The sequence below is a fragment of the Ictalurus furcatus genome, chromosome 17 (assembly GCF_023375685.1).
Source record: "Ictalurus furcatus strain D&B chromosome 17, Billie_1.0, whole genome shotgun sequence".
NCBI lineage: Eukaryota > Metazoa > Chordata > Actinopteri > Siluriformes > Ictaluridae > Ictalurus > Ictalurus furcatus.
This window is the reverse complement of record NC_071271.1, coordinates 5,851,904-5,865,221: the sequence shown is the minus strand read 5'-3', so window position 1 is coordinate 5,865,221 and position 13,318 is coordinate 5,851,904. Positions and strand designations below refer to the sequence as shown.

The following is a 13,318-nucleotide window of genomic DNA, read 5'->3' as shown; positions in this document are numbered from 1 at the left end:
ATCATTTAGGAAACATTGTTCGTTAAATCAGTTACATTCTAAGTGCTGATTCATATTTGTTACTGCACTTGTGGATACCATGATTACTTAAAGTGAGAAACTGAGAAGCCTCAGAAGTCTCGTAAACTGAAACCGTTTTCTCGTTTTTCGTTGTATCAGGATGTAGTTGTAAACCTCAGAATAAATCTCCATCACCCACTGACTCAGCAGTTGCTGTCCTGAATACATTTCCAAGACATATTTAGTGAATGTCACTGGTCTTGTATTCAGAGCAACTTAGTGACTTTACTAAGTTTAGTAATTTACTTAACCCCACAGTACACTTCAAAATAAGTTTAAAATAAAAAAAAAGAAGAAGAAGAAGCAGATGGTAAGACAGTGCTGGTCTATCAGGGGTTTGGGGTTAGTCAAACACACACACACACACACACACACACACACACACACACACACACACACACAAAGACAATTTCTAAGAGTTGACTCTGACCTCCTCTCATACACACATCATACCCACTTCTCCCTAATCTATTGAGGCAGCTTGAAACACATTATCTCACTAAATGACTTGAACATGTTTTTGCCAATATTTGTGGCATTTGGACTTCTCCTTAATCTCCCTCAGAGCTTGGAAAATCAAGGTAGGTCAAAAGAATTTACCTTTTTTATTTCTGCATATTTTATCAAATGAGGGTATTTAATATTTTTATTAGTGCATCTAATAATAATAATAATAATAATAATAATAATAAAAAATTACAATGCAAATTTACCTACTTAATATTTAAGCATATTATTTTAGTGGGATTTTGTGTAATTTGTCAGGTCAGGTTATCATTACTCCCTCACCATTAAGTAACTACACATTTTGTAATTGGAGCATATTCACTTTCTGGGGACTTTTCCTCGTAGTATTTATACTGGTTTCTGTAATTCCCTTATTATAATCATTGCATTACACAACACCTGCACTATAGGTTGCAAGTAGTTTTTTCTAGTCCTACCTGATCTGAGCTGTTTAAAACTGAACCACTGAAAACAAATAGCACCTTCTGATATCTTTTGCATTTACTGGTGGTACAACATTGCTATAATAACACATTGTCAGCCAATCATAATCACTTTCAGGGGGTTTTCTGATAGTAATTGTGACTGGTTTCTGTAATTCTCTTTGTGTAATGACAGCATTACATTTACACTTGTAGCTTAATATGAACTAGTTATCCTCAAGTCTATCCTGTGTTACATATAATGTTTATTGTCAGTAGCTTTTTCTCCTTGTACCTGATTTACACTATTCAAACATAGACAATGGAAGACCTCTGTGTTGTGTTACAATTATATTATTTATATAATCAGTCATGCATCAAACTTTTTAAATGAATTGTGAAATTTCAGTTTCAGTGTTTCAATATAGTTTATTTGATCCGTGTTAAATTTTATCAATAAGGTGAATGAACATAACTATGTTCATGTTAAGCTGCCATCTTCAATGGGACAGGTAAAAATCTATGTGGTTTCTGCAACGTGTATGAATGCCTCAGCTTTAAACCACACACCATCATGATTTTATACCTCAAAGTCACATGATTGAATGCAGTGAATACAGTGAATACATTCACATAAGTTCACTGTTTCAATAAAATAAATCTGTGTCATTTAGATATTAAGGTGGAAAAGTAAAGTAGTATGGCTAGTGATTTTAGAAATGAAAAAAGGTCTTGTGAACTTACCATAACAATTGTTTGCATGAATTGCATCACTTAATTAAAAATGCTCTTCAAGCTGCTCTAACACACGTGATCTGTTAGAATGTATTGCATCTCCAAGACTGTAAATAATACTGAAAATAGGGTGTCAATATGGTGTCGATACTGAAAATATGTTGTCAAAACGTGTGTGTGTGTGTGTGTGTGTGTGTGTTCATTTTGAAAATGAATAAAACCTTTCATGTCATATTGTCATTCTACTATATGCAGTATTTTGAACATTGGCATTGAACTTGCCCTAACAGCATGTAGGCCTTGTGTATGTGCCATCTCCTTATGTGACAATTCTCACAGATGTGTGATTTTCTCATCTTTTAACTAGATCTGGTCTTAAGAGACATCATTATTGATGATCATGTGATAGGAGTCTTAGGAGAGGAAGTACACCTGCATTGCTTGTACTCTGGCAAATATAACATCAGTTATTCCTCCTGGAAGCACCAGGAGTCAGAAACAAAATCAAAGAAGATAGCAGGATACAACAATGGCAAGCCATTTGCCAGAGACAACTTCTGCACTCCAGCATCAACCACAAATCTTACTGTGAAAGTGAGCATAAACAGCTTCGCGGTAGAGGGACGATACACATGCATATTCGGAACAGATGAGGGGGAGGAAACGATGAAAAGCCTGAAACTCACAATCCTCGGTAAGTATATATGTACCAAGCTGTGTTGATAAGACAAAGTAACGTATGTTGTAGGCTTTCAAGTGGTGGATGATTCAAATCCAGAAGATTCCATAGCCATCTTTTTTTCCATAAGGCTCATGTCATGTGAAAAAATAAGTACACCCCATGGAAATTGTTGGCTTTTTTTGACATATTTGGACAAGAAAACATTTGATCATCTTTGAAACAGTGTCTATTAATAACGTTGATACACTCTATCAAATGACACATAAAATTGACATTTTGTAGTAATTTTCACATTAAAATTTAAATCAACAAAAAACAGATCAGTCACATAGAAAAAGTAAGTACACCCCATATATTTATCATTCCTTAAAATTAGAATCAGGGTAGACTTATGGAGTGCAGGTATTATTTAAACCTTTCATATCTAGTGTCTGGTGTTCCCTTTGCTATTGAGGTGTCGTGTCATCATGCTAAAATCTAAAAAGTTCTGTAAGGCCTTCATAAAAAAAAAGGTTGTGGATGCCTATGAGTCTGGCAAGGGATTGAAAAAGATATCCAAACTACATGAAATGCATCATTCTATTGTAAGGAAAATGATCTACAAATGGCACAGATTTCAAATGACTCTCAATTAGTCTAGGACTGACTATCCCTGCAAAATCAGCTCAAGAGCAGACTATCTGATGCAAAAAGAAGTCTCCAAGAACCCCAAAATTTAATCATCAAAGTGCATGCTTCTACACTCAGAAAGAGACTGCACAAATATGACTTGCATGGAAGGCGTACCAGGAAAAAGCCTTTGCTGCCTAAAAAAAACATTAAAGCAAGACTACAGTTTGCCAGCGAGCACACATGCAAAGACCAGGCCTTTTGGGATAATGTGCTCTGGAAAGACGAATCAAAGATAGAGTTGTTTGTCCACAGTAACAGAAAGCATGTTTGGCACAGACCAAAGACAGCTTTTCAGGAGAAGCACCTCATACCAACTGTGAAGCACAGTGGTGGAAACGTTATGGTTTGGGGTTGCTTCACTTCCTCAAGGACTGGACAGCTTGCATGTGTTGATTCAACTATGAATTCTACATCATATCAAAGAGTGCTTTAATATGAGGCCATCTTTTCAAAAGTTGAAGCTGAACTAAAAATAGACCTTTCAACTGGATAATGATCCTAAACACACTAGCAAATCCATCAAGGAATGGCTCAAAAAGAAGAAATTGAGGGTTAGGGATTGGCCTAGTCAAAGGCTGGATTTAAATCCCATTGCAATGTTGTGGGAGGATTAGAAATGGGCAGTACATGCAAGAAAGCCCTCAAACATCTTGCAACTGAAAGAATATTGCATGGAAGAGAGGTCATAAATTCCAGCTAGCCTAGGAGACAGTGATGCAAAACGTCTACAAGATGTTATTTCTGTTAAAGGGGGCAATACTAGCTACTGAGGTTAAAGGTGCACTTACATTTTCCACAAAAGAATATCACATCTATTGATATTTCTGTTGAATAAATGATTGAAAAAGCTCATTTTCTGTGTATTTTCGTTCAGGAATATAAAATTTATCGAGAACCAATTCTTCAAAGATGATCAAATGTATGTTTGTCCAAACATGTCAAAAAAGCCAACAATTTCCATGGGGTGTACTTGCTTTTTCAAATGACTTTCTCTCTCTCGCTCTCTCGCTCTCTCTCTCTTTCTCTCTCTTAACATGTGTATATATTTGTATCAACATAAAGACATTCAACAACTTAGACATAAACTGAACAAGTTTCATTTGATGAACAGAAATGGAATAATGAGTCCCTGAACAAAGGGGGGGGATTGGGTCAATATCAAAAGTAACAGTGAGTATCTGGTGTGGCCACCAGCTGCTTTAAGTACTACAATGCATCTCATCCAATCATATAGCATAAAGTAATGCAGATACAATAGCTTCAGTTAATGTTCACATCAAACATCAGAATTGGGCAAATGTGATCTCTTTGACAACTGTGTCATGATTGCTGGTTCCAGATGGGCTGGTTTGAGTATTTAAGAAACTGCTGATCTTCTCGGATTTTCACATATAACAGTATCTAGAGTTTATACAGACTCGTGTGAAAAACTAAAAAAAACTGATTGAGTGACAGTTCTGTGGGTGAAAACAACTTGTTGATAAGAGAAATCAGAGGAAAATGGCCAGATGGGTTTGAGCTGCTAGAAAGAATATAGTAATTCATATAATCACTTATGTTAAGTAGAAAAGCATCTCAACATGCACAATACATCAAACCTTAAGGTGGATAGGAAACAACAGAAGAAGATCACATCAGGTTTCACTTCTGTCAGCCAAGAACAGGAATCTGAGGCTATCATGGTCACAGTCTTATCCAAACTGGACACCACATTTATATTTTACATTTATGGCATTTGGCAGATGCCCTTATCCAGGGTGACTTACATTTATCTTGTTTATACATCTAAGCAGTTGAGGTTTAAGGGCCTTGCTCAAGGCCCCAGTAGTGGCAGCTTGCCACCCTGGTTGCAATGGTCCATGTTCAATGTTCAAAAAGCCCATATGGGTGTGATGGTTTTTGTTGTTGTTTACATTTACTCATCTGATACATGAATTGCAAATCCATGCATACTGCTAAGCAGTTAAAGGTTAACAGTATTTGCCTAAGGCCTGAACAGTATCTCTATTGCAATCTTGGAAATTTAACTCACAACCTTCCATCTCCTAGCACAAAATCTGACCTATCACTGTCTGGCATGTCTGATGTGCAATGTTTTTCTTTTTCTTCTCAAGCTCGACCCAAGGTGAACACCCATGCAAAGGAAGAAATTCTGAATGGAACTCATTACCAAAGCATCTTCTGTTCAGCTTCCTATGCCAAGCCCAGTGCGAGTCTCCATTGGGACATCCATGGGGCTCCACCCAGTGAGGACATTTTCTCCATCATCAATACAAACTCCACACTGCCAAATGGCACAGGCAGTATTATCAGCATGCTACGTTTCCCCATCCACTTGAATAATGAGAGTAGTGTTGCCTGTGTGATTCAGCATCCAGCTTTGACTGAACCTATCACAACTGTTATAGAGTTACAGACATTCGGTAGGTTATTATTAGAATGTTAGTTCACTATAATTCTCAGACTTCTTTTTGCACTTTGAGTCTTACTAATCACACATGTATATGTGTTACGGAAAATGATTTTTTTTTTTTTTAACAGATTTATATGAATTGCAAAGATACATGTCTGCATTTGTGCATCTTTCTCTATTTCTTTCTCTCTTGCTCTTTGACAGTATATGCATAGTGTCTGTGAGTGTGTGTCTGTGAGATTCTGTCTCTTGCTTTAACTTGGCTATACTTCAGATGATATCTTTCTGTGTGGCATGTGTTTCCTGTGCAGTTTAAATACTCACCTCGTCAACCCACTTCCGCTGAAACTGCTGCTTAATACAACATAAACAACATAGATAAATCTTTCCTTGTTAATGATATTTTTTTCACTTTGTACTGATAACATATTCTGATCCAACTAGTTTAGACCGACTATTCTTATAACATTCTAATAAGATCTTCCTCCTCTTTTGATATAAAATGTTTAAATTTCCCCCTTTTTCCCCCCATTTTCCCTGTTAAGTTTCTCCAAATGCAACAATGGAAGTGGCCTTGATTGAAAGAGAAGGAAAAGCCTTCTTTGAGGTCCTCTGCAGAGCAAAAGGAGGAAGGCCTCACCCATCAATCATTTGGATCCCACCTGAATCTGCAGACACATCATGCTCTCCTCATTTAATGAAATTTGAATCAGTTTCTAGTTTTCACTGCTTCCCATTAGATGCTTATGAGGGTGAAAACATCACCTGCATTTTTGGCTACCCACATCTTTCTAACATACAGAGAACTGTTACACTGCCTACATTCTGTGAGTATCAGTATAATTATCTACATTGTTTAAATAGTGCACATAAAAAGCAGTATGTCACATGTGCATACATTAAAAGAATTATGCATGTAAATTCTTTTCTGCCCTCACTGTATATCATTTTCTAGCTCTCACCTCTCTTCAGCTGACAAACAATAGTATTAAGGTGAACCATTTGAACACTTCTGATTTGTTGATATTAGAAGAGGAGGACAGCAACATCAGAATCAACATGGAAGTATTAGGAAATGTCCCAAGATATCAAATTAATTGCACAAAGTGAGAATTTGCAATATCTATTAATGTTTATGTATAGTTTTTGCTACTTGTATAGACATTTACTGAGGGTATGACAGAAACCCTCATTTAGGGATGTTCATGGATCAGATAGATGGCTGATCCATGTACAGACTACTGATCTTTTGTATTTGATTATCAAGAAGCACAAGCTAATGATTAACATGCTTATGCTACTCTGCTTCTCAGGGATGGTGAATTGCTGTCAGAGGATGTGAATGTGGTTGTCAGTGGTCTCATGATAAAAGGTCCTGTTGGGGCAAATCATGCGGGCCAATACCAGTGCCAAGCCTCCTACTACAGACATAAAGCCTCTTTACAGTTTGAAATAGAAGTGAAGCCTAGAGTCAGAGTACTAGGTACAAGGCTAACTATAAACTGTGTGGTTAAGCAAATTGTTCTCCCTGTTTGTGGAATGTCAAACAGCAATCAATAATAGCAAAATTATTTACAATTCACATTGATTCTTATATGTAAAGTGTTACTGCATCACTCTTAATCATTTGGACTTTATTCCTCACAGCTCCTATCCATGTGACACTGTTCTCCAACACATCTTGGGAGAATGGGATTGAGTATACAGAGGTGAAATGCATGGCAGATAATGTGTCTCCTGATGCCAATATTACTTGGGTTACCAGAGACTGCGGAAGTGGAATCAGTGACTCTGATCCTGGAAAAGTTGTGTCTGGAAGTCAGCAGGAAAATGGTGTAGTTTGGAACACGGCACGGCTCCCAGTATATTCTTATGCAGGATGTACAGTAATTTGTATGGTGCACCACCGTGGGTTAGAGAAACTGGTACAAAAGAGCATTCAAATCCCTTCAGTTGGTAGGTTTTACGCCATTGTAGTGATCTATGAAAAGGAAGTTATGATACATTTACTATCAAACGTAAATTATCAAAGAGATCTATGCACTTAAATCAATGTTCCACAATAATATTCACAGTAGGTCCCTAAAGACTAGTTAGTGCCTGAAAAACATCAAGGTTAATGTTGCTTGTTTTATTTTATTAATCTATTAATTTTGGGTGTTCAGTCTCTGCTGTCACTCACACCATCAATGTATCATGGGTTCTTCAACAAGACCTGAATGGAACAACAATAAAGTTAACATTACATCATCTAATAGTTCACATTTGGTTAAAAGTATCTTAATGCTTCCTACTTGCTTGCCTCAAGAGCTAACTATAGATTGTACGGTTAAGCAAATTGTTCTCCCTGTTTGTGGAATGTCAAACAGCAATCAACCATAGCAAAATGATTTACAATTCACATTGATTCTTATATGTAAAGTGTTACTGCATCACTCTTAATCATTTGGACTTTATTCCTCACAGCTCCCATCCATGTGACACTGTTCTCCAACACATCTTGGGAGAATGGGATTGAGTATACAGAGGTGAAATGCATGGCAGATAATGTGTCTCCTGATGCCAATATTACTTGGGTTACCAGAGACTGCAGAAGTGGAATCAGTGACTCTGATCCTGGAAAAGTTGTGTCTGGAAGTCAGCAGGACCATGGTGTAGTTTGGAACACGGCACGGCTACCAGTATATTCTTATGCAGGATGTACAGTAATTTGTGTGGTGCACCACCGTGGGTTAGAGAAACTGGTACAAAATGGCACTCGTATCCCTTCAATAGGTATGTTTATGCCATTGTAGTGATCTATGTAAAGGAAGTTATGATACTGTAAATGTTTACTATCAAACGTAAACTATCAAAGAGATCTATGCACTTCAATCAATGTTCCTCAAGAATATTTACAGCAAGTTCCTAAAGACAAGTTATTGTCTGAAATAAATGAATGTTAATGTTACTTGTTTTATTTTTATTAATTTATTAATTTATTAATTTTATTAATGTTATTTATTCCCAAGGGGACACTGTTTTTTTTTTCCCCCAACATGAACGGAGGTTGGCAAAAGGGAATTGATTTTTAGCAAGTCAGGAGCAGTGGATAGTTAGCAGGTTTGCTTAGGTTAATAGTTAAAATTTTGGGATCTGAACTCATAATGCCACAGTCACTTGCACAAAACCTCAACCACTGGCATTGTATTAATTAACAACTGTCACCTGTCTTCCATTAGGACCACCAAAAAATCATGTGAGCTTTGATTTGCGGAAAGGATCCACACACTGGGCTGCTGTGTGCGAATACAAAAGTGATGGGGCCATAACCAACACCTCCTGTGTCATTTCTGATACCAATGCAATTGCCATACCTTTGGCCATGAATACCACAAAAGAGGGCAGTAAGGTGCTAGTCACATGCATTTATAAATTTGAACTGTTCCAGCTTGAGGGAAAGTTCTTGACATGCATCATCCAAAATGAGTACGGGGACGCTGAAAGGAGAACCATACATGTCCCAAATTTTTGTAAGTAGATCACTGACGAATGAGAATTTTGAAAGAGCAAATTTTAATATAGAAAAATCAAGCATATAGTTGCAAGTGTTTAAACATTTGTAATGGACAGTACACATATACTATATGGCCAAAAGCATGTAGACAGCTGAGTATTGAACATCCCTTTCCAAAGTATGGCCAACCCTTTCCTGTTATAACAGTATCCACTCTTCTGAGAAGGCTTTACTGTAAATTGTGGAACATGGCTGTGGGGATTTGTACTTATTCATCCACAAAAGAATTAGTTAGAACAGGCAGTTGATGTCAGGTGAAATGCCTGGCATGCAATCTGAGTTCCAATTCATACCAAAAGTGTTCAGTGGGGTTGAAGTCAGGGCTCTGTGCAGGTCACCGGAGTTCATCCATACCAAGGTTTTTAAACCATATCTGGTAACCCAGAACATGTTTGCACCCCTTAGTTCCAGTGAATGGAAATCATAATACTACACATGATACTACACCATACAAAGACATTCTAGACAATTTTGTTTTCCAAATTTTTTGGGGGAAGAACCACATATCATGTTGAGGTGTCCTCATACTTTTGGCCATATAGCCTATATTCATATTAAAGCATTTAATTATGTGCATTTAGCCATTTTTTGCAATATTAATTGGTCATGGTTTTAAAATTATTATGTGGTGTGACTGTCATTTACCCTCCAAATAATATATTTCCTTAATATGCTTAAATATTATTACAAGTACAGTAACATAGGTATGTCCTATAACGTACATCCTGTGCAGACACGTTACAAACATTTTTAAATACGTAAAAATGATTTTTTTTAAATTACAACCCCAATTCCAAAAAAAGTTGGGATGCTGTGTAAAATGTATATAAATGTAAACATAAACAGAATGCAATGATTTTGCAAATCTCATAAACCCATATGTTCTTCACAATATAACATAGAAAACATATCAAATGTTTAAACTGAGTAGATGTACTTTTAAGGAAAAAATAAGGTCATTTTGAATTTGATGGTTGCAACAGGTCAGTAACATGCTTGGGTATTAAAAGAGTATCTTAGGTAGAGTCTTTCAGAAGTAAAGATGGGCAGATACTCACCAATCTGTGAAAAGCTGCATCTACAATTTGTGGAACAATTTTATAATAATGTTCCTCAACGTAAAGTTGCAAAAACTATGAATATCTCATCATCTACAGTAGAATGATTGGCATTTCCAAATTGTCAGTAGTATGTGATTGTGGCCTGCAATGGGCTGGTCCAATGTTCAGGATGTGTAACCCCCTCTGCTAATTGGCAGCGCAAAAAAGCAAGGAAAATTAGGTTTTCAATGGCATGGGCACGTTAACCTTCTGTAATGTCTTTGCTATGCCAAATGCCTTTGCTAACTATCTGATGGGTTTGTTTTGATTTCTCAGCCTAATGATGGCTTGCTTCACTGGCAGTGACATCTCTCAACTCTTTGGATTTCATATTGAGAGTTGTCAGCAACAGATTTAACATTTTGAAATGAGCTGTAGACCATGCTTGCTTGAAAGTGAAATCATGAGGAAAGTAATGAGAACATGAGCTGAAAGTCTGAGCTCATATTCATTATTTATTTTCACCTGACTGTAGCACACACTTTAAAATAATTTGAATTTTAAATTGACTATTTAAAATCAAAATTATGTCACAATTTTGTACACCAATCAGTGGAAAGCTATCAGTGGAAGAAAAAGACAAATTACTTATGTAATGTTCACATGATCTGCCAAGATAGACATGAAGAAACAGAAGGTTAACGTGCCCATGTCATTGAAAACATAATTTTCCTTGCTTTTTTGCGCTACCGATTTGGGGGGGGGGGGATTACACACCCTGAACATGGGACCAGCCTATTGCAGGCCACAATCACATACTACTGACAATTTGGAAATGCCAATCAGCTTACAATGCATGTCTTTTGACTGGGGGAGGAAACATTAGTACCCGGAGTACACTAGGAGGTGGAGCCATAATGTTTTTGACTCTACTAATATATATATATTTTTAAAAAGACTGGAAAGGTTGTGGTGTGTACATACAGTGTGTAGATAGATAGATAGAATTATTGATCCCACATGGGAAATTGTTATATAATATATTAAATGTATTAGGTATGATTAATGTCTATTGTGTATTTTCAAAAAAAAATTTAAAGCAAAAGATTTGTTGCACAGAAAATGTCTGTGTCATGTCATCAATTGATGTATACTTATTTTAATAACATGCAGTGAAAAATACACATTTCTGATCTAGTTTTCATTCTGCAGTTATCTCATCAATTGTGGTTTTGAACAAAACTATTCCACTGCATGGGAGCCATGGGCAACATACTGGCGTGCACAGAGTGGCATTGGAGGAACATGTTCCCAATCAGAGGATATTTTTTAGAGTTAATGGAAATGCATCAGCATCTAATATCAAATGTTTCAGGTATGATCAGTCAGGGTGACAAAACATTTCATGAACATATTCCAACTTAAAAAATGTTAATTTTCTTAGTCCATTATCTGTAATTGTATGTCTCCAAAAATGCTCCACATTCACTTGACATTCTTCTTACTCAGTGAGTAAGAAAGCAATGCTTTATATTATTACAGCTCTTGCATACCAATGGTTGTCCTTTAATATTTGATTTCTGTGTTTGGCTGTCATTAGATCCAATGGACTTTTTGCACACACCGTTGGTATGGCCCTGGTTTTTGCTCAGCAAGTGTCAGAGAGTGATGCTGGTTTGTACACATGCAGTGCATCCTGGTACCATCACAATGCCACAGTCACTGTTCTTGTGGAAGTAACCAGCCAGGAAATGAACAGCAGTGAGTATTTACTGCTTTGTCCTATGATGGCTATAGTGGCATATAGACCATTACAATGTCTAAACAGTGGGCCTTGTTATACAAACCTGATACAGTATATTATACAAGATCTATTAATTGCCTTAAACATTTAATGAGACACTTTGGCTCATTTTAAATGTGCTTTCTTTTTCTGATGCATAGTGATGCTTATCCTGGTCTGTTTCTCCTCTGCTCTTGCAATCACCTTCATATTGGTGGTCGCACTCTGTATATTCTGGTGAGTTGCTGCACATTTTTCCACTAATAAAGGTTGTAAGTCTCCCAGACATAGGTGAGACTGTAGGCAAAACAGGAAACAAGGTAGTACACCTAGACCTGCGTGACATGTTATTCATAAACAGGATACACAGTGGTTTATAAAGACAGATGATACATATTGCCACATTAACCACAACTACACCATTTGTTCAGCAAAAACAGATTCTTTTTATGACAATGGATATATGTGACTTCCAAACCAAGGGTGGTAAAAGGCTACAATGAAGCACTGTATGATGTTTGGTTATTTGATGTTTGATGTTTGATGATTTCCACACACATACACAATCTGGTCATACACTCTTTTACTGGAACTAGTTGTATTCAAGCACCCCCAAACTATTCTGAATTCAGCAGTTGGGATTTCTAGTCTATATTACAGCTGTCAAATTCTGGTACAACATTTCTATGGACATCAGGTTACCAGCACTCATTGACTTGGTGCAAAATAATGCTTCTACTTCTTTCTGCCTATGCAGCAAAAGAAATGAAGAAACTCACTCTTCAACCCCGGTATGTATAATAAAATCTTTGATATTTTCAGTTGTTCAATTTCAATGACAATTTCCATTGATTACTGCAAATGTGTTGTACATGAAGGATTGGACGAAGCGTGAGTCTCTGGCTGCCCTGATGCAGGACCCACGCTCACCAGAACTCAAGAAGCCCAGAGGGCAAGGGCAGGAATATGCAGAGCTAGTGCACTACTCCATAGTGATTGATGTGAAAAGCACGGTGTGAGGAGAGGTTTGAGAATTCACCGGTCTAAAGTGTGAATAGATCTTAAATAGTAGCATGCTATTTTTTAGTAATGGTATATGCACTGTATATGAATGTAAAACTAAACTTTAAAAATGATTCATCATTACTGTTATGTCTCTTAGAACTTATTTGCATTGTACTGTCATCTTATGTTTTACAATGATCATGTTTTTCACCTGTGTGATGTGAATTAACATAAAAGATTATAATGCTTTCATTACAGTAGCTCCTCCACCATTAATCACACATACATGCACTGGTTCAAACAAATCAGTCCTACTGTAAACAGCAAGCTACTAATCAATTATTAAGCTGACTTTAATATGCATATTTACTGTTCTTCTTATTCTTTATTCTTGTGCAGCACACTATGCATCTGGCTTCAATATATAGCAATTTAAATTAGCT

At 36.7% G+C, this 13,318-nt stretch overlaps 1 protein-coding gene across 1 annotated transcript; it reads left to right on the top strand.

Moving 5' to 3' along the window:
• The first annotated feature begins 556 nt into the window (after positions 1–556).
• On the top strand, positions 557–12,889 carry si:ch211-149e23.4 (uncharacterized). The gene is made up of 14 exons (XM_053647657.1): positions 557–641; positions 2,092–2,418; positions 5,193–5,501; positions 6,037–6,318; positions 6,447–6,597; positions 6,805–6,974; positions 7,139–7,447; positions 7,958–8,266; positions 8,713–9,003; positions 11,300–11,462; positions 11,688–11,848; positions 12,032–12,107; positions 12,628–12,661; positions 12,749–12,889. Exons 1-14 carry the CDS (start codon positions 575–577, stop codon positions 12,887–12,889), a joined length of 2,790 nt encoding a protein of 929 aa, XP_053503632.1. The 5' UTR covers positions 557–574.
• The last annotated feature ends 429 nt before the right edge of the window (positions 12,890–13,318 follow it).

What these genes read in the sequence shown, in the direction of transcription:
- si:ch211-149e23.4 (XM_053647657.1), top strand. Translation starts at nt 575, where the DNA reads ATGTTTTTGCCAATATTTGTGGCATTTGGACTTCTCCTTAATCTCCCT. An exon ending in CACTCGTATCCCTTCAATAG is followed by an intron (nt 8,267 to 8,712) that starts GTATGTTTATGC and finishes GTCTTCCATTAG; the next exon opens with GACCACCAAAAAATCATGTG. An exon ending in GTCGCACTCTGTATATTCTG is followed by an intron (nt 12,108 to 12,627) that starts GTGAGTTGCTGC and finishes CTGCCTATGCAG; the next exon opens with CAAAAGAAATGAAGAAACTC.